This window comes from Pipistrellus kuhlii, unplaced genomic scaffold (genome assembly GCF_014108245.1).
Source record: "Pipistrellus kuhlii isolate mPipKuh1 unplaced genomic scaffold, mPipKuh1.p scaffold_m20_p_21, whole genome shotgun sequence".
NCBI classification, from domain to species: domain Eukaryota; kingdom Metazoa; phylum Chordata; class Mammalia; order Chiroptera; family Vespertilionidae; genus Pipistrellus; species Pipistrellus kuhlii.
Window position 1 is genome coordinate 9,660,624 of NW_023425520.1, and position 19,656 is coordinate 9,680,279.

At 64.3% G+C, this 19,656-nt stretch overlaps 2 protein-coding genes across 2 annotated transcripts in view; both read left to right on the forward strand.

The window, feature by feature from the left end:
- The window catches only part of OBSCN (obscurin, cytoskeletal calmodulin and titin-interacting RhoGEF), a 169,425-nt gene extending 163,289 nt beyond the window's left edge, over window positions 1-6,136 (forward strand). The window contains 3 exon segments of the mRNA XM_036450609.2: window positions 1,165-1,207; window positions 4,512-5,462; window positions 5,464-6,136. Coding sequence (XP_036306502.1) covers window positions 1,165-1,207; window positions 4,512-5,462; window positions 5,464-5,533 — 1,064 coding nt within the window. The 3' untranslated portion in view covers window positions 5,534-6,136.
- LOC118726146 (obscurin) lies at window positions 5,581-19,656 on the forward strand. The gene is made up of 26 exons (XM_045585792.1): window positions 5,581-5,701; window positions 7,195-7,368; window positions 7,969-8,083; window positions 8,418-8,542; window positions 8,980-9,092; window positions 9,225-9,393; window positions 9,555-9,636; window positions 10,073-10,355; window positions 11,445-11,522; window positions 11,866-12,038; window positions 12,184-12,210; window positions 12,759-12,911; window positions 13,000-13,045; window positions 13,122-13,250; window positions 13,604-15,443; window positions 15,966-16,046; window positions 16,304-16,414; window positions 16,619-16,786; window positions 17,230-17,352; window positions 17,570-17,740; window positions 17,978-18,059; window positions 18,209-18,448; window positions 18,588-18,811; window positions 18,901-18,976; window positions 19,118-19,267; window positions 19,387-19,656. Exons 1-26 carry the CDS (start codon window positions 5,581-5,583, stop codon window positions 19,562-19,564), a joined length of 5,232 nt encoding a protein of 1,743 aa, XP_045441748.1. The 3' UTR covers window positions 19,565-19,656.

Genomic DNA, 19,656 nt, shown 5'->3' on the forward strand with positions numbered 1-19,656 from the left:
AACCCATTCTCTCCCAGCGGGCTGCCCTCTCTCCAGGAAGAGGCTTGCACAAACATGCACATACATACACCTCTGTGCATACCCACACAGGCACACACGCACACACATGTGTGCGCACACAGTAAGTGTGACTCCCAAGGGCCACACAGACTCAGCTAGTACATTTAATTCACATGCAGCTGATCACAGACAAGTTTAAAACACTCTTGGTTGCCTAAGGTGAAGCCTTACTCCACGTGGCTCTGCAGCAAAGCAGAGCCTCCCCTTCCGCTTACACAGGATGGTGAGAGGATGCTGAGATTTGAGGGTGCTGGTAGCCAGTGGCATCCTTGCTGTCCAGGTAGGCGAGACTGGGTGGGGCATCCCTGAGCCAAGCCTGATCCCACCCAGAAGCTGCAGAAAAAGAGGCCTTCAGATGATAGCATAACTGCTGCCTGGCCCCAGACAAGTCCTGTTCTGTCTCTGGGACTTGAGTCCCCCATCACAAGCCGGGAATCACAGGCCCGATCCTGCTGCTCCAGGGAGGAGGAAAGCTAGGTGCTACCATGGGAGACCTGGCTGCCAGGCGTCTGCAGGCTGCCCCATGGGCCTCTGTGTTCTCCCACTGTGGAGCTCAGATGCACCTCCTCCGGGACTCCAGCCGCTCTCTCCTGGAGACACTTTTGATCTTTAGGGTGTTTTTTTTTCCTGTGAAATGGGCATCAGCTATCATGTTTCTAGTCTGGCTGCTTGCTCACTGGGCAACCACAGGCTACTCCTTCCCTCTCTCTAGACCTCAGTTTCTGTCTGAGAAGTAGGACCATAGGCCTAACAAATTCCCAGGATTCCCTAGGCACATAGCTGAAGGAGAAGCAGGGGTTTCTGTGTGGGCAGCCTAGGAAAGGGCCTTGCTCTATCTGAAGCTCCTGCAAGACCCTCGAGAGGGACAGGCCCTGCCCTCCTGGAGCATGCATTGCCACACCATGCAAGGCAGACAAGTCAGCAGTTCAATGAGGAAACTGGTGCTCTAGGCTGAGACAGTGTCTCAGGGGCACACGGCCCGGCAGAGCTTGGACCTGGTGCTCCTATGCTGAGTGGGCTACTACACTGCCATGCCACTTAGCTAGCTCGGCCCATGTGCTGACTGATCTGTAACCCTCGCTATTCCGACTGTTTTCTTTGTAGTCACTGAGCAGGAGACTAAAGTCCCCAAGAAAACCGTCATCATGTAAGTGCAGGCGTGTTCCTAATCCTCCTTCTGACTGCCGTGCCATCTGCATGCCCACTAACCCACCTGGATCTTGCCCGTGTGGTCTGGCACCTGCTTGCCTGACTGCCTGCCCTCACTACTGCCTGTTCTTGCCACACAGACTGCCAGCACCTTGCAGGTACTCCCAGGGAAGTCACTCCCCTGGATGTGGCTACCTTCACACTCAGAGCTTTCTCTTTCAGGGCCCCAGAACCCTCTCCATGGCTGCACTGCCTCAAGAGGGTAGACTTACTCTGCACACTTCACAGGGTCTCACCTAGAGTCACACTTGTTAGGGTAGATCTGGGACTGACAACTGTGTCCTGCTGGGCCAGGGGCATATTTCTACCCTTCAACAGCCTGGCATCTAGAGTGTGGCTGTCCAACAGAATTTCCTGTGAGGATGGAAATATTACATGTTTACAGTGTCTACTGCAGCTGCATGTGACTATTGGGCATTTAAAATGTGTCTAGTGCAAATGAAGAACTGAATTTTAAATTTAGCTTTCACTAACTTGACTTTAATTAAAACAGTGTAACCATAGCTCTGGAGCCCATAGACATCTCCAAGTCCAACCCTCACATTTGGAAAATGGGGAAACTGAGGTTCAGGGAAAAAAAAAAAAAAGAGGGTTTCTAAGGATGGCTCGTGATTCGAAGCTAACCAAGCACCCATTTCCCCAGTGCCACGCCCACTGGGCCTGTAAAGTTGAGAAAAAAGACACATGGTTGTTGATAATTAAATAACACAAGAGGTCCAGAGGTAGTTGAAGCTACAGAGGGCGGGATTGGTTTTGTCCTGGACAATCTGGAAGGACTTCCAATAGGAGATGCATGCAGGTGGATGTGGTGGAAGAGCTTGCAAAAGCCAGGATTTAATAAAGGTGATCATTTCCTAAAGCCAAGTTACTGAGAACTCCAGGATGGCGACCTCTTAGCTCCTCAAGGGCCTTACGCCTCTTAAAGGGCCTGCAGTTAGTCATGTTGCTAGAGAATCCCACATTCACACATTTGATAAGGTCCTGGGTTAACCTTCCCTTGACTTCCTTCCTCCTCCCACAAAACAGGTCACTACACACAATAGATGGGGCTGCCTGGGGCAGCAGTGAGCACCCCATCCCTGGGGGTATGCAACTACTCTGCAGCTTTACACAGGTCAACTCTACATTTCATCCATGAGTGGAGCATTGCTATTTTGACATATTGAGAAGAAGAGATGGAACAGGCAGCCCTATGTGGTGGGGGACAGTCAGAGAGGACTCATGCCAACTGGAGCCTGGACTAGGTGACTTCAGGTACCCTAAAGTTCATTGCATTTCAGGCTCATGGTGGTAGCAACTTTCACCCCACAAGGAGTGTACCCGTTCAGCTTGGGAAGTGGAGGGAGGCAACTACCTGGCACAACATGCCCATTACCAGGGGAACATCACACAGTACTGGGAAGCCAGGGGCATGGAAGCAACTGGCTTGGAGAGACTACCACCTGGGAGCCCCACATGCTGTGCCAATCAGGGGCCTCAGAGCTGGATGCCCACATGCCCTTATGGGAGCAGCAGTGACCCCAGTAGTGGGAGTAGCATTTTATTTATTTTATTTTTGTGTTAATCCTCATCTGAGGACATTTTTCCGTTGATTTTTAGAGAGAGGGGACAGGAGGGAAGAGAGGGAGGACAGAGAAACATCGATGTGAAAGAGACACAGCAATCACTTGCCTCCTGCATGTGCCCCGACCAGGGCTAGGGATGAAATCTGCAACCCAGGTACATGCTCTTGACCAGGAATTGAACTTGTGACCTTTGGATCATGGGCTGACGCTCCAACCACTGAGCACCACCAGCCAGGCTGGGAGTGGCATTTTAGAGGAGTGATCCAGTTTCCCAGTTCCACCTTGACCTACTGTCCTTCCTTAGCCAATTAGGCAGCATGAGGCCAGCAATGGGACCTGGCCCAGGTTCCCCTGATATTTGGGCAGACACTGACCTCTGGGCCTGAGTGTGAGGCAAGAAGACAGGTTTTTGGCCCTGAATAGGCTCTGACTACAAACTCAGTTTCTCCTCAGTGAGATGGAGATAGCATTTCCCCTTGACCAGATGAGGGCAGGAGGAGGCAGGGCCTCTAACTACTCTGCACCCTAAGGTGTGGTCACAAATCCCTGGGGCTATGCCCGGGGGGTGGGGGGGGGGGGGTAGAGACTGCTCCTGGAAGGAGCCCTGAGTTAGACAAAAGCAAAGCTGGAGAAAGGAAGACAATGTCTTATCAGGCAGGCAGCTGGCGATAGCACACCAAGTCCCTCTGCCTGAGCCCAAGAGAAAATGCAGGTCCTGGGGCCCAGGAAAGCTGTGTGTTACTCAGCCCATTGCTCTCCCTGCCTGTTCCTCACTTCATCCTCAGCACCCAGCCAGGTCAGGGCATTGGACAGCTGAGGAGGACCTTGCTGGCTGGTGGGCTTCTGACTCTTGGTCCTGAGCAAATTTTGAGCCTCTTTTAGTTTTGTCCACTTCCGTAAAAGGGGATCAGACCCATCCCCAGTGCTGCTGCAGAGTCCCTGGTCAGCACCCCATGTGCACCCACATGTAACTGGCCTTGAGTTCTGCTTCTCCCCCCACTTCCTGTTTGGAAGATGGGGCCCAAGCAGGGAAGAGCTTGTCTAGGTCACAAAGCCTAAGACAGCAGAGTCACACCAAGTGTCCTTGCCCAGCCCCACACCACCAGACCAAGAGGGAGGGACCCAGGCTGCAGGTGGGGGCTCTGACACCCTTCTCACACCTGCACCTGCAGCATCAACTGCCAGTCTGTCCCTAACTCAAGATCACTGAGGCACCTGCCCTCTGAGAGCTTGCTGGGCCACCTCCCCATGACACAAAGCACACAACACTGGAGAAGGGAGAAGGAGGACTGTGGGGCATTGTCCTTGCACGCTGGCCATTAGCTCTGAGAGGAGGGCTGGCATTCAAAATAAGACAGCTATAAACGGGGAATACTACCCACAGGCACTTGGTCTGGGGTTTGGAGGCACCTGTGTGATGCATTAATGCCTCAACTCTGATTTGAGGTCTGCGCACCAGAGCCCATGGTTGACCAGAGGAGACTTTGTTTCTTTGGCTCTCTGGATGGAGGTTCCAAAGACGGCTCCAGTGCATGTGTAGGAGCTTATGTAGTTTCACCCTCTGCTTGCTGGTACATTAACCTGATCTCTCCTGCTGGCCCTGATTGTGCTTGTGGCATGGGTGGCAAGCTGGGCTGCAGGTCTCCGTGCCATCTCCTCTCGGCCCTCTCCCTGCAGAGAGGAGACCATCACCACCGTGGTGAAGAGCCCCCGTGGCCGCCGCAAGTCCCCCAGCAAGTCTCCCTCCCTCTCACCTTCCCGGCGCCGTGCCAGTTCGCCCAGGTCAGGCCTGTCGGCCCCTGAGCTGCTGCATTCACCAGGGGCTGCCCAACTCCGCAGGCCTGGCGAGGAGCCAGGCTGGAAGCCCCCTGTGCCCACGCTGTACGTGACAGAGCCCGGAGCCCACACGCCCAGGGGCGCGGGGCCCAGGTCGAAGTGGGTGGAGGTCGAGGAGACCATCGAGGTCCAGGTGAAGAAGACAGGCTCCAGGGGTGCCTCTCCCGCTAGAGAGGCGCCGGGCAGCTCGGCGGGGCTCCTCTTCACGCTTCCCGGAGGGACCCCCGGAGGAGACCCCAACACAAACAACTCCAACAACAAGCTGCTGGCCCAGGAGCCCCTGAGCCAGGGCCGAGTCTTCTGTGCGGACGCCGAAGAGGAGGTGCCCCCGGAGGTGCAGGAGGGGAGAGGTGTCCCCCTGATGGAGGAGCCCCTGGGCGCCGAGGACTTTCGGGGCTATGACCCCAAGATCCTCACACGTGACGGCTGTGCGCTGACCCTGGCTGACCTGGAGGATTACACGCCCCAGGAAGGGGAGACCTTCGGCTGCAGCAGCCCCAGGCCCAGTGTCGCCGACGACCCGCCCTGCGAGGTCTCGGTGCTCCAGAGAGAGATCGGCGAGCCCACGGTGGGACAGCCTGTCCTGCTGGACGTGTGGCCCCCGCCAGGCCCCCGAGGCCCACCTGGCTTCTTCAGCCGCTTGCCCCAGGGGACCGCCCTGCCGAGGCCCCAGGTCCTCCGCCCTGTTGGGGTCTCCCGGGCTAGGGGGGCCACATCCTTCTGCACCCAAGTCCATCGCTCTGAGGACAGTGGCCAGAGCAGCTTCAAAACGGAGGTGTGCACCCACACGGTCAGTGGGTGAGACAGTCACCCTGCACCTTCGGCCCGACGGGGATGAGGGCCCCAGTCCCTCCCAGGACTGAGGCTGCCACCCTCGACCCTAAGGGCACACGCGGCTAGGGGGTGAGACATGGACCCTCTCGAAGCCAGTTTACTGCTGACGCGGCTGCATGAGAGCAGCAGAAAGAGGGGCATGGCCTTGGGGCCGAGGACCCTGCCTGGCACCAGCACCTACCTGCTTCACAGCTGCCGTGGGTTTTGAGCTCAGGAGAGGGCCCTGAAGCCAGCACCTCAGGACATGTGCTCTGACCACCCCCTGCTCTCTAGCAGCTCAGGACTTCAGCTGCCTGTCCCCCCGGGGTCTTCAGCTGAGGACACTGTCCGCACAGCCGTAACCGATTACTGAGCGCTGGGGTGGGGTGGGGGGCAAAGCAGCAGGTAGACTCGGTCTGGGCTGTGGCCTCCCACTCTCTGCTGTGGCACACCCCTGCCCCACGCCCCATCTCAGTGGGGGCTTTAGGGGGGACATCTTCCCATGGACACTCCTCCCAGCCCCAGGAAGGCCCGCTGGGTGCCCTCTGCAGACTTTCCAGGCCTCCCTGCAGCATGGGCCAGGGTCCGGGGTGGGAAGCAGCCCCTGCTTGGTTGACTCCGTGATGATAATAAACTGGCTCCCGCACCCTGTATTCTGCTCCTTCTTGCTTCTTCCAGTGGCTCTGAACTTGGGCGGTAGGGGCCCTCTAGGCTTAGCCCTGGGGTCCCCATGGGCAGCCCAGGCCCCCTCTGCTGCAGCCTTGGGTGGGTCCTGGCCGTCTGAGGTCCCTGGACGGAGGCAGCGCGCTCGCCTGACCAGCCTGCCTGCACTCGAGCAGGCCGGCCTTCCTGCCCTGTGCAGCCAGCTGTTGTCAGGACAGACAATGGGGTGTGATGTGTGTGGGGTCCCTTTGGAGTGGGAAATGATGGAGAGGGTCCTGGGGCAGGGAAGGGCTCCAGGCAGGGGGACCCGCTGGGAATGGAGCAGTGGGCATGGCTGGGCACACCTGTCAGACTGCAGTGATGCCACCTGGGGCGGGCAGCCAGGCGGAGGAAGGGGCGGCACTGAGGCTGAGGCTGAGTCTGGTGCTTCCCTCGGGAAGAGGTGGGAGCTTTGGTGGAGGCCGGGACAGGGCCAGATGAGGGTGCAGTGACCTGGCCAGCCAGGCTGTACTTGGAGGGAAGGGGACAGGCCCTCTGGTGGAGTCCCATCCTGGGAGGGGAACAGGGTCTGCTATGGGATGGCAGTAAGGGAGCCCGCCCCTTGTGGGTCCCCAGGTCCCTCACTGGGCTTCAGGCTTCCCTATATAATGGGGCTGGCTCCCCTGGGCCTGGGGTCCAGAGTGAGCCATGAGGGAGGCCAGCACAGGGTGAAGGATGGAAGAGCTGAGACCTTGGGGCCGATGGGGCACATGGAGGGGGACCAGGCTCAGCGACTCCTGAGGAGCTGGCGTTCTCCTGAAGGCATCGAGCACAAGAGCAGGAGTGGTGGGGCTCGGCTCTCCGTGCCCTCGGCACCGTCTCTGCCCCTCCCAGGCCTCCGTATCTCTCAGGGGCTTCCACCCCCAGCGCCTCCTGAGAGAGGAGTGGAGGGCGGGAAGGAAGGGCAGCCTGTTCGTCTCGCCTGGGCTCTCTGAGGACTGAGTTCCTGAAGCCCCCGCTCAGGGCCCGGCCTGTCTCGCCGCTCCAGGCTGACCCACTTTTCCCGCAGGTGCCGCCGTCCCGCCCCCCACTGCCCCGGAGCGAGTGGACCAGAGCACAACTGTCCAGAGGACACCGGTGGGCCCGGAGGCTCCGGAAACCTCCGGCCTGGGCCCCAGGGAGCCACTTGCTCTCCAGAAGGCCACCTCCCCGCTCCCGGGCACTGAGGCTGCAGACGAACCTGGTGAGGCCCAGGGGCAGGCTGCCTGCCAAGCACCCCCTGCTCCCGGAGCCCCGCCTCTGTACCCACCCAAGCCTTGGCTGTCCCGGGTGCTCACCCGTGGGGCTGCAGCACAAGAACCCTGGGGACCCAGGCGTCACTGGGATCCTTTCCCTGGGGCCCTGGGCGAGGCCCAGCCCTTCCGCAGGCTGTCACCCATCTACGAAACCAGGCGGAGGTAGCTCAGGGAGGTTCCCACCCTCAGTACACCCGCCTGGGTGTCAGAGGCCTGGGTCAGAGAGGAGGGGAGGGGACGGGGGGAAGAGGAGAGGAAGGAGAAGGACACTTTGCCCCTGGCAGATGCCTCCCCAGGGATGCTGCCGAGCGGGCTCTGCCACAGAGGCTGCCACATCCCCCTGGGGGATGGGGTGTGGGGGAGGCGGGCAGCCTCAGGGTGGCTGTGGGCTCCTGGCTGGGACAGGTGGGTGCCCTGGAGGAGGTGCACATGGGCGGCAAGCGTCCGGGGTTTGGGGACACGGACCCTGTGCCCCAGCTCTGCCTGTGCTCCCCGCTCAGGGCCCCGGTGGGTGACGGGGGCATGTCCTTGGGGCCCTGTCTCACTAGGCCCCGGCCTCCCACCAGCAGCCTCCGGGAAGGTGCCGGAGCCTCTCCCTCCTGGGAGCCAGGACCAGGGCGCAGGGGCTCCTGCCGCGGCACACGAACGCGTGGTGCCCATCAGGTAACGTCCCTGGCACACTGGCGGGGCGTTCTATGAGGGGGCATCTGGGCACAGGGCAGCCGAGGAGGAAGTGGGCTCGCAGCACCCCGGGACATTCCTCATCAGCCCTACCCCAGCCAAAGGGCAGCGCCAGGAGGAGAGGCCCCCTCGGGGCGAGGGGGGTGGGGGAGCCCCTCCACGCGCAGGGCGGGGCCCGGGTCTCTGCAGTCCTTTCCCATGCGTCTGCTGCAGCCCCGGGCAGGGGTGGGGCAGGGACCCACTTTGCCACCAGGGTCCGTGCCCAGCCCCAGAAGTGGACGGGTGGCCGTGGACTCACCCCGCTGTCTGACTCCAGGATGGAGAGCGCGGCCTGGCCGGGGACACAGGCCCCTGAGCTCTGGGATGTCTGCAGCCACGTGTTCACAGAGACCACGCACCGGACATACGTGTACAAGGCCGGCGACCCGGGTGCCGCAGCAAGTAGGCTACGTGTGTGCCCGCCGTGCAGTTGGCGGGGGGACCATTGCATGGAGGAGCCACCCGATGGGTGCCAGCCTGCTGTGTCCGCCCCTGACACCCCAGCCCCTGGGTTCCCTCAGAGGGCATCCCTGGGAGGGCGCACAGGCAGCAGGTCCCGGATGTCCTCTCATGCTCCTGTGCCGCCTCCAAAAGCCGGGCCGGCAGGAGACGGTGCTCAGAAGTGCCTTCTCCCTGCCCGGAGCCTGCGCTGCATCAGGAGGCCCGGGGCTCTGTCACCCGAGGGGCTCAGGGCCTTGAGATACCCGGGGCACCCGCTGCGCCTGGGGTCTCTGCCAGCCCTCGGTCCCTGCAGGCCCCGCTCACAGGCTGCTGTGTGGGCTGCGGTGGTGGCTGTGCTGGCAGCCTGGACTGCTCCCCACGGCTTCCTCCTCCCCCAGGGCCCCCGTCCATGCAGGTCACCATCGAGGACGTGCAGGCACAGGAAGGCGGCACAGCACAATTCCAGGCGGTCATCGAGGGCACCCCGCAGCCCACGGTGACCTGGTATAAGGTAGGGGTGAGGTGGAGGGGCCCTGCGTCTGCAGGGAGCGTGTGACATCCCCCCCGGACATCGCGTGTCACCCCCAGGAGGCAGGGTGGGCCCAGGGCTGGGCTGATGGTCGCCCATCTCCTGTGCCTCCAGGACGGCGTCCAGCTTGTGGACAGTGCGCGGCTCAGCCAGCAGCAGGAGGGGACAACCTACTCCCTGGTGCTGAGGGAGGTGGCCCAGCTCGATGCCGGGGTCTACACCTGCCTGGCCCAGAACGCTGGTGGCCAGGTGCTGTGCAAGGCGGAGCTGCTGGTGGGTGGAGGTGAGTGAGGGACCCTTCCCAGGCCCCGGCCCGGCGTCCTGCGGGCGTGGAATCCTGGGAGCCCCCACAGGCTTGGCCCTGCAGATACACGGAGTTGGGGGACAGTGAGATGGGGTGGGGATCTTTGTCCACACCGGCCACTGACTGCTCCCTGGAAACAGGGGCCAGTGACCTGGGCTCAGAGAAGCAGAGCTATCGGAGAAAACTACACTCTTTCTACGAAGTCAAGGAAGAGATTGGGAGGTATTTCCCCCAGTCCCAGAGCCCTGTCCCCATCCCTGCCCAGTCCCCCAAACCTGGCCTCCTGGAGTCCCTCACCCAGGATCCCCTGCCCTCTGGAGCCCTGGCCCCCCAGAAATCCTTGCCTCCTGAGGACCCCACTTATCAGAGGCCACCCCTCAGTCCTCTCGGGAACCTTGTCCAGCCCCTAGCCCCAGGCCCTGCCCTCCCAGAATCCTCACCTCTTAGGGATCTTAGGGATCTCCCATCTCCTGGAAGGCCCTCCATCCCAGCCTCACCTCCCCCCCACCCCATCCTCAGGAGGCCTGCACCCTGTGAACCCTACTTCTAGACAGCCCTTGCCTCCCCAGTACCCGCTTCCCCCAGCCCCTGCCCTCCAGGAGCCCCACCTCCCTCCCCGGAGCTGTCTTGGGAGTCAGTGTGGGCTCCCTCTTCCCAGAGGTGTGTTCGGCTTTGTGAAGAGGGTGCAGCACAAGGGCAACCAGATGTCCTGTGCGGCCAAGTTCATCCCCCTGCGGAGCAGGACGCGCACCCAGGCCTACCGGGAGCGAGACGTGCTGGCAGAGCTGAGCCACCCGCTGGTCACCCGGCTGCTGGACCAGTTTGAAACTCGCAAAACCCTCATCCTCGTCCTGGAGCTGTATCCAGCCCCCAGCCCCAAGCCCCAGGCGCCCGAGGAGGGAGCGCGCCTCGGGAGAGCAGGGGTCCCCCGGGCGCTGCGGGCCGGTGATCCCGGTGTCCTCGGTCCTTTCCTAGTGGGGGCAGCCGGCTGGGCCTCGCACGTTCCTATGCCGATGCCGTGTGACTAACCAGCCCAGACATGGGCCTGTCCCCATAGCTCGCTGCCCCTGGGCCAGGAATTTGGGCAGGGCTGCGTCCAGGGGCCCCTCCCCTGCTCCATGGCCTCTCTCAGCAGGAGGCCAGGAGCCTCCTACTTTGCCCATTCAGGCTCCAGGGAGGGCCGTACCCCTTCCCTGCCCCCTCTGGGTCTCACCCCACCACTTGCTGAGAGTCTCTGGGTGTCACGTGCTCACCGCTCCCCCCACCCCATCTCCCCCAGTCAGCAACCCCTGCCCCTGCAGGGGGTGTGGGCTCTGTGCAGAGTAGAGATGTCTCCACTCCAGCTCTGCTGCTGGCTCTGGCCTCAGCTCCTCTCCTCAGCCCGGAGGGCCCACCTCCCCAGCATGGACCCCCACTTCACCCCAAGATAAGGCTTGCCGTGGGAGTGGAGCTGGGTGGGTTCCAGCCCCCAGAGCTTTCCTTGACCTGAGCCCCAGGTGCTCATCAGAGGAACTACTGGACCGTCTGTTCAAGAAGAGCGTGGTGACAGAAGCTGAGGTGACTGCAGCCGGAGCCATCTGCCCAGCCAATGGGCTTGCATGCATACCCGCCAGGCCTCCCCCTCCTCTCTCCCTTCTTCCCCCCCCCCCCCCCCCCCCCCGCAGACACAGCCTCCCCTCTTGCACAGTGTGCCCCAGCTCAGAGACCTTTTGGGGTCTCCAGGGCCTCACAAAGTGTCACAGCTCCGCAGTCAACTCTCAAAGACCTCCCGGCCAGGGCTCACCACTTCCCTTTCCCAGCCTGCACCTGGCCAGCGGGCCAGCCCTTGCCTTCCCCTGAAACAGCAGCTTCCTGTTTGCTCAGGTGGCTTCCCACATCCAACCCCTCCCCGCCTTCAGGGCCCAGAGGAATCCCCGTGCCCAGGCTCATGGGGTCTGGTAGATGGGCGCAGGATAGGGAGGAAAGCGGAAGGGGTGGGGGGGAGGTCGAGGCTGACTGTCTCGCCAGAGCAACGGCCTTTGCCACTGTAGGTCAAGGTCTACATCCAGCAGCTGGTGGAGGGTTTGCACTACCTGCACAGCCACGGCATCCTCCACCTGGACATAAAGGTACGTGCCCCACCCTGTGTCCCAGAGCCCTAGCAGGAGCAGAGGGGGGCCAGGGCCTGCAGGCTGGAAAGGCACAGGTCCCACTTCCGGTTTTCCTGTCAAGATGTACTCACTTTGGGTGATGGGAGGCTCACCACTTTGCCAGCAGCCCTGCAGGTGGGGTGTGGCTCTGACAGAACAGAGGCTGTCCCCGTGGTACTAAAACCTGCCCCGGCCCCCACTGCCCTCTTCATCTCATGGAGCAGCTCCTCACAGACTCCCTCGTTAACACCCCACCCCACCGCCCCCAGATCTGGCAGCCCCAGGGGTCACTGCCTTCCCCACTCATGACTCTACCCCACAGCCCCCCAACATCCTGATGGTGCACCCTGCCCGGGAAGACATTAAAATCTGCGACTTCGGCTTTGCTCAAAGAGTCACCGTGGCAGAGCCACAGTATAGCGAGTACGGGTGCCCCGAGTTTGTGTCCCCGGAGATCATCGAGCAGACGCCTGTGAGCGAGGCCTCTGACATCTGGTGAGCCGGGGAGGGCCCGGGACAAAGCCACCATGACGGCCCATCCTCCGTCCTCCTCCGCCTCCCTCCTCTCCACTGCCATTCCCCTCTCGCCCCCGACCCGGGGCCAGGCTGGGGGACTCACGCTGTGGTTTTGTTCCCACAGGGCCATGGGGGTCATCTGCTACCTCAGGTGAGCAGACCTGTGTCCACCTCCTCCGAAGCATCCCAGACCCCACCCGCAGGCCCCTCTGGCCCTCCCCAGATCAGAGACCTGAGAGCCAAGGTGCTAGTTGGGAAGCAAGCGGTGGGCCAACTCGGATAAGGGGTTTGCCCTGGCTTTTCACCGCCCCCGTCTCAGAGGGCCTCTTCCCAGTGGGGTGGTGAGGCACAGCGCCGAGCTGTTTCCTCAGTGTGTCTGGCTGGTTTGTGCAGGGGCCTCCATAGCAGTTTCTGCCCGAGGACGCGGCTGGTGTAGACGGAGCCTGGGTCTCCTCTGCAGGTGGAGCCCTCTTCCCTCCTCCGGCTGAGGCCTGGTGCTGCCGGCTAACCTTGCTCTCTTCCAGGCTGAGCCCAGATCCCCACTCCAGCCCGGGCCTGCATATCTGGGCAAGTCTGAGACACTTGCTGGGACTCGGAGGGAAATGAGACACCATCCCAGTCAGGGCTCCGCCAACTCACCCCATGGGACCCAGAGATCCGGGGTCACGTCTGAGGGCCCGACACTCACTGTGCTTTCAGCTTGACCTGCGCGTCCCCATTTGCGGGCGAGAGTGACCGAGCGACCCTCTTGAACGTGCTGGAGGGGCGGGTGTCCTGGAGCAGCCCGGTGGCTGCTCACCTCAGCCAGGACGCCCAGGACTTCATCAAGGCTGCCCTGCAGAGGGCCCCCCAGTGAGTGTGCAAGCCCTCCTCTCCTGCCCCATCCCCTGTCCCGGGGACCAGCCGGCCCCTGGCCTGACCCGGCCTGGTCTCCCCACAGAAGGCGGCCCAGCGCAGCCCAGTGCCTCGCCCACCCCTGGTTCCAGGTGAGTAGGCTGAATCTGGGCAGGCCTGGCGAACAGGAGGAAAAATAAGGCCAAGAGGGGTGGGGCCTAACGCTAGGGAGCCAAAGGTCTTCCCCAACACACGTGCTTTCTCTCCTGGCCCCCCCAGAAGTCCCTGCCGGCGGAGGAGGCCCACTTCATCAACACCAAGCAGCTCAAGTTCCTCTTGGCCCGCAGCCGCTGGCAGGTGAGCCGGCCGCAGTGGTGGTGGGGGGGACGCCAGGGGCCCTGGGGAGGGCGCTGCGGGATGGCTGAGGGGTGGGACAGGGAGGAGGGCGGGACATGGAGGGGGCGGGGCCTGGAGGCAGGTGGGCGTGGCTAAGGCCCCAGGCTGGCTGTGCATGGGGAGGCGGGGCTGGGCATCCTTTCAGAATCTGTGTCCCCTGAGCCTACGAGCGAGCGGGACACAGACACAGAGTCCTGGGGTGCAGGGAATGAGGACAAGGGCTTTTAGCGCCCCCTCTCCTGGCTCCCCCTTTCTGGGGACACCGGAGGCGGGAGGCAGTGGGCCCTGGCTGACGCCCCCCTCCCGGCCCCCAGCGCTCCCTGATGAGCTACAAGTCCATCCTGGTGATGCGCTCCATCCCCGAACTGCTCCGAGGCCCGCCCGACAGCCCATCGCTCGGGGTGGCCCGGCACCTGCGCGGCGAGGCCGCCTCCTCCAGCAGCTCCTCGTCCTCCGACAACGAGCTGGCGCCCTTCGCCCGCGCCAAGTCGCTGCCGCCGTCCCCGGTGACGCACTCGCCGCTGGTGCACCCGCGGGGGTTCCTGCGGCCGTCGGCCAGCCTGCCCGAGGAGGCCGAGGCCTGTGCCCCCCGGGAGCCCGCGCCGCCCGGGGGCGCAGAGCCCGCCGCCGCCCCCGCCCCGGGCTGCGTGCCCCGGCAGAGCGTCATCCGCAGCCTGTTCTACCAGCAGGCCGAGCAGAGCCCGCCGCGCGGGGCCCCGGCCACGGCCACGGCCACGGCCACGGCCACGGCCACGGGCAGGCGGGTGCCCGCGCGGCGGAGACACCTGCTCAAGGGCGGCTACTTCGCGGGCGCCGTGCCCGGACTGCGGGAGCCGCTGCTGGAGCACCGCGCGCTGGAGGAGGCGGCCGCCCGGGAGGAGGGGGCTGCTCCTGCGGCCTCGGCACCCTCCTCAGAGAGGTCCACCAGGGCCTCCGGAGGCCCCTGCCGCGGCCATTCCCTGGGCTCCGATTGTCCCCGCGGGGCCGGGCACTCCGGAGAGGCCTGCCAGGAGGGGCAGGGTCTCTCACCCACCCTCTGGGGCCTCCAGGCTGAAACAGGAGGGCAGAGCGTGGCCAGAGAGGTGGAAGGGCAGAGACCATTTCCATCTCCTGGAGGAGATCCGCGCCTTGCTGAGCAAGAGAGGTCCTCCCAGGACAGCTGTGGGGGGCAGCCAGCTCCCTTTTCTCACCCCCAGGCGGGCCCTGCCACCGGGAAGGGCTCTGGTGCAACCCCGAGCACCTCCCTCTCCCGGGGACTGCAGGCTCCCTCCCCCCCAGCGCAGGCAGGCCTCCAGGCAGGCCCTAAGAGCGGGCTGGAGGCCACCCTGTTCCCTGCGGGGCCCGGGCTGCCCAGCTCTCCGGGGCCAGCCTCCCCCTCTGGCCTGGACACCGAGGACCTGTGGGAGTCCGAGCCCAGCCCCTCGCAGCCTCAGGAGCAGGCCACCTCACGCAAGTTCTCCCTGGGGCAGCCTGGAGGCTTTGCCGGGCTGGCCGGCTACGGCGCCTTCGCCTTCGGTGGGGACGCGGGCGGCATGCTGGGGCAGGGGCCCCTGTGGGCCCGGATGACCTGGGCCGCCTCTCAGTCCCTGGAGGAACAGGACGAAGCAGGGGCCGAGAGCCCCCTCCCCCAGGCCAGCGCGGTGCCCCTGCCCGAGGGCAGCGGGGCCAGGGGGTCCCAGGTGTCGCTGGTGCAGATCCAGGACCTGTCCCTGTCCCTGTCGGGGGACATGGAGGCAGCGGACACCATGTCTCTGGATATATCGGAGGTGGAGCCTGCCTACCTCAACCTGTCACACCTGTACGACATCAAGTACCTTCCCTTTGAGTTCATGCTCTTCCGGAAGATGCCCAAGCTGGAGCTGCCCCCGTCCCCAGCGTGGGAGCCCGAGGAGGAGCTGGCTGGGCTCCCGGAGGCCCCCTGGTCCTGGCAGGGCGGGCTGGGCCTGGAGATCAGGGAGGAGCCGGAGGACAGCGCGGCCCTGCTCCGGGAGGCAGACGGCAGCAGGAAGCGCAAGTGGTCACCCCCCTCCGGTGGCCCCCGGAGAGTCCCGGGGAGGCGTGCCCTGCTGGAAGAGCCGGTGGAACTGGGGCTGCGTCAGAGGGTGAGGGCCTCGGTGGCCCATATCTCCAGCCTCCTGAGGGGCAGGCCTCAAGGTGACTCCCCCTCCCCATCACGGGGACTTCTGCGGCCAGGTGTGCCCTCTCTGTGCCTTGGGGAACCTTGCACACATGCCCAGGAATCACAGCTCAGGAGCACTCCCTACCCCTTCCTGTGCCTGTGCTGCCCACACCCCGTGCACACGGGCTTCTGTTCCCAAGGCCACCTTCTTGGCTTCCCCCCCCGCCCCCCATGTGCCTCTGAGACCTAGTGCTGGGACCTGGACCAATGCAGGGGTTACACCCCCGTGGCGAGGATCCTTCCAGGGCCATGTTCCCGACCCCTGACCCTCACTGGCCCCACTCAACCCCAGATCTCCGCCAGGACTTCCGGACTCCCGCGCCCCTGAGCTGCTGGCCTTCCTTGCCAGAGGCCCTCCCCCCCAGAATGGACAGATGCTAGGGAGGGGGTGGAATCTGGCAGTGGGTGGTAGGCAGCCCCAGACTCCTCCTCCCGTGCTCCTGATGGCAGCTGGCTGCCTCTTGGTGTGACCTCCCTTGGTCCTGTCCTCCATGCAGGTCCAGAGAAGGAGGGTCCCCCTAGGAAAAAGGCAGGCCTGGTTTCGTTCCGGCTGTCGGGTCTGAAGAGCAGAGACCAAGGTGAGTGTGCTTCCTGGGATGGGGGCCCCCTGCCGCCCAGGAGACCACGGTGCCCAGGCCAGCAGGGGGCAAGCTAAAACCCACAGGGACTTGTGCCCAGATGGGGTGCTCGAGGTCGGGACTGAGCACTGCCTGGAGGAGGGGCTAGTGTTGAAGATGAACTGGGCGAGGGCAGGCTTCTCTCTAGCATCCCCTCCTCGGGTTTTACGTTCTGGCCCGGGATCACCTCTGACACTTGGTCTGCCTCCCTTCTCCAGCGCCGACCTTCCTAAGGGAGCTTGCAGATGAGACGGTAGTCCTGGGCCAGTCTGTGACTCTTGCCTGCCAAGTGTCGGCCCAACCAGCTGCCCAAGCCACTTGGACTAAAGGTACGAGCCATCCTGGCGTTAGGGGAAGGCCTGGTGTCAGGGGGAGGCCTGGTGTCAGGGGGGAGGCTGGCAGGTGGCAGGACAGCAGGGGGCATTCCTTGACTTCATGGCCATCAACTTACAGAGGGAAGCGGAGGCCCAGGTAGGGTGAGGGCTGGGTGTTTTGAGCGCCCCCCGCCCCCGGCTTGCTTTGTCCCCATGCAGACGGGGTCGTCCTGGAAAGCAGCAGCCGCCTCCTCATCTCCTCCACACTGAAGAACTTCCACCTTCTGACCATCCTGGTGGTGACCTCTGAGGACCTGGGAGTGTACACATGCAGCGTGCACAACGCCCTGGGCATGGCTGCCACCACAGCTGTCCTCCGAAAGGCCGGTGGGTGGGCCTCGCCAGGCCACCTCAGGGGGGACCGGGAGAGGGCCCCCTCAGGCTGTCACCTCCTCCTGGAGTTTCCAATGGGGCAGGCAGGCCTAGCTCTTAGACCCCACTGGTCCCTAGAGGGGATCAGCCAAGCGGAGGCATCTCTCACCAGAGCTGGGGGTGGGCAGGGGCCTGCTAGTGAGGGCCGCTCCATGGGCTCCTGGACGTACACTCGATGAAGGAGCCCTGTGGTCAGGCAGGCAGGCTCCTCCAGAGCCTCCTGCAGGAGAGGCACCGGCCCTCTGCCAGGCAGCACAGGAACGGGACCCCGGAATCTGTGGGACCAGGGGATGGTGGGCTCCAGGCCTGACAGGGGGATGCAGGGGCGGGACAGGGGCTCAGAGCTGCTTGGGCCGCCCCGGAATCCCACCTCAGACCCCTGACTGTGGGCCCCGCAGAGCGCCCCTCGTCCTCCCCGCGCCCGGACATCGGGGAGGTGTATGCTGATGGCGTCTTGCTGGTCTGGAAGCCCGTGGAGTCCTATGGCCCCGTGACCTACATCGTGCAGTGCAGCCTGGAAGGTAGGGCTGTGCCTGCGCCGTGGACTCCTGGGGGGCCCTGTGGTTAGTGGGGGGAGGGGGCGTGGGAAGTACCAGGCCACTCTGGGCTTCTGGGCACCAAGGGGGGAAGTCCTGGCGCCCTCTGCACTCCTGGGCAGCCTTCCTCCGGGAGGGGTCTCTCCACCTGGGCCAGGGTGCCGCCCACCTGGAGCTGCCCCTCCCCCGCTCTGTGTGCCAGGTGGCAGCTGGAGCACGCTGGCCTCGGACATCTTTGACTGCTGCTACCTGGCCAGCAAGCTCTCCAGAGGCGGCGTGTACGCCTTCCGGACTGCGTGCGTCAGCAAGGCCGGCATGGGTCCCTACAGCAGCCCCTCTGAGCAGGTCCACCTGGGAGGGCCCAGGCACCTGGGTGAGCCTCTGCCGGACCTGGTGGGTGTCGGGTGGCGGTTCCTTTGGGATTGCCCCGCCTCTTCCTTCACCAAAATACATACAGCCACTGGGGAGGTTTGTTCTGGCTGCCCCTCCTCCCTCCCCAAATGGCCCAAAGAACGAGAGGCCAAGTGTGGTTTAAGGGTGCCAGGGAAGGGGTGTGAGGAGACAGGCTGGGGAGCTGGGCCAGGGGGAGTCACGCCTTCTCTTCCCACAGCCTCTGAGGAGAGCCGCCCCGCGCCGCCCGCCCAGCCGCTCCCCAGCACGCAGACCTTGGCCTTCCAAACACAGATCCGAAGGTGCAGCAGCTCCCCATCGCTCCAGCTTCTGCACCCCCTCCTTCCCTGCTGGGCTTCCTCCTGCAGCTCTGAGAGTGGGCAGGGGCTGCAGGAGGGCACCTGGGGGGCAGGAGGGGTCCTCAGTAGCCTGGCCTGTGCCTCCTCGCCAGGGGCCGCTTCAGCATAGTGCGGCAGTGCCGGGAGAAGGCCAGCGGCCGGGAGCTGGCCGCCAAGATCATCCCCTACCGCCCGGAGGACAGGACGGCCGTGCTGAGCGAGTACGAGGCCCTCAAGGGCCTGCGCAACCCGCACTTGGCCCAGCTACACGCCGCCTACCTCAGCCCCCGGCACCTGGTCCTCATCCTGGAGCTGTGCTCGGGGCCGGAGCTGCTCCCCTGCCTGGCCGAGCGGTGAGGGCCACCTGGCCTGGATTGGGGCTGGGGGAGGAGGAGCACAGTGCTGGAGGCTCACTTCCCGGCTGGCCTCCGCCTCCACCGGGAAGGGGCTGGGCGGAAACCCACGGAGCTGAGCCCTGCCCTGTGCCCCCAGGGCCTCATATTCGGAGTCCGAGGTGAAGGACTACCTGTGGCAGATGCTGAGCGCCGCCCAGTACCTGCATGCACAGCGCATCCTGCACCTGGACCTCAGGTCCGAGAACATGATCGTCACGGAGTACAACCTGCTCAAGGTGGTAGACTTGGGCAACGCCCAGAGCCTTGCCCAGGAGCAGGTCCTGCCCTCGGAGAGGTTCAGAGACTACGTGGAGACTATGGGTGAGTGGGGTAGGAGGTGGGCCAGGAGCCGGTCCCCCCGCCCCCCGCAGGCCTGCCTCTAGGCCTCACCTGTGCCCCTGCTTTCCCAGCCCCGGAGCTCCTGGAGGGCCAGGGCGCTGTCCCACAGACGGACATCTGGGCCATCGGTGTGACGGCGTTCATAATGTGAGTGCTGCATGATGGGCGCGGGAGGCGGCGGGGGGGGGGTGGGGGGAGTGGGAGGGGGGAGGGGGTAGACTGGTGTGGGATCCAGGAGGATGACCTCAGACCCCCTGGTGACCTGAGTCCCGTCCCCCTCCCCCGCAGGCTGAGCGCTGAGTACCCGGTGAGCAGCGAGGGCCCGCGGGGCCTGCACAAAGGCCTGCGCAAGGGGCTGGTCTCGCTGAGCCGCTGCTACGCGGGGCTATCCGGGGGCGCCGTGGCCTTCCTGCAGAGCACGCTGTGCGCGCACCCCTGGTAAGGCGGCCCTGGCCCCCAACCCCCACCCTGCCGCCCCCGCTGCCCGTCCTGCCCGTCCCCCGTGCCCTGCACCCGCCAGAGCGGGCTGACACCCACCGCCGCTCTCCACGCTCCAGGGGCCGGCCGAGCGCGTCCAGCTGCCTGCAGTGCGCGTGGCTGACGGAGGAGGGCCCCGCCTGCTCCCAGCCCTCCGCCGTGACCTTCCCCACCGCCCGCCTGCGCGCCTTCGTGCGGGAGCGGGAGAAGAGGCGGGCGCTGCTGTACAAGAAGCACAACCTGGCCCACGTGTGCTGAGTGCTCCGTCCGTCCTTCTAAGCGGGGGGGGGGGGGGGGGGGGGGGGGGGGGGGTCACACTGCGGGGCCGCACCCCTGGCCTGGCCTCCGCA

What these genes read in the sequence shown, in the direction of transcription:
- LOC118726146 (XM_045585792.1), top strand. Translation starts at nt 5,581, where the DNA reads ATGGACCCTCTCGAAGCCAGTTTACTGCTGACGCGGCTGCATGAGAGC. An exon ending in TCCTCCACCTGGACATAAAG is followed by an intron (nt 11,523 to 11,865) that starts GTACGTGCCCCA and finishes TCTACCCCACAG; the next exon opens with CCCCCCAACATCCTGATGGT. An exon ending in CTCCCCTGCCTGGCCGAGCG is followed by an intron (nt 18,449 to 18,587) that starts GTGAGGGCCACC and finishes CTGTGCCCCCAG; the next exon opens with GGCCTCATATTCGGAGTCCG.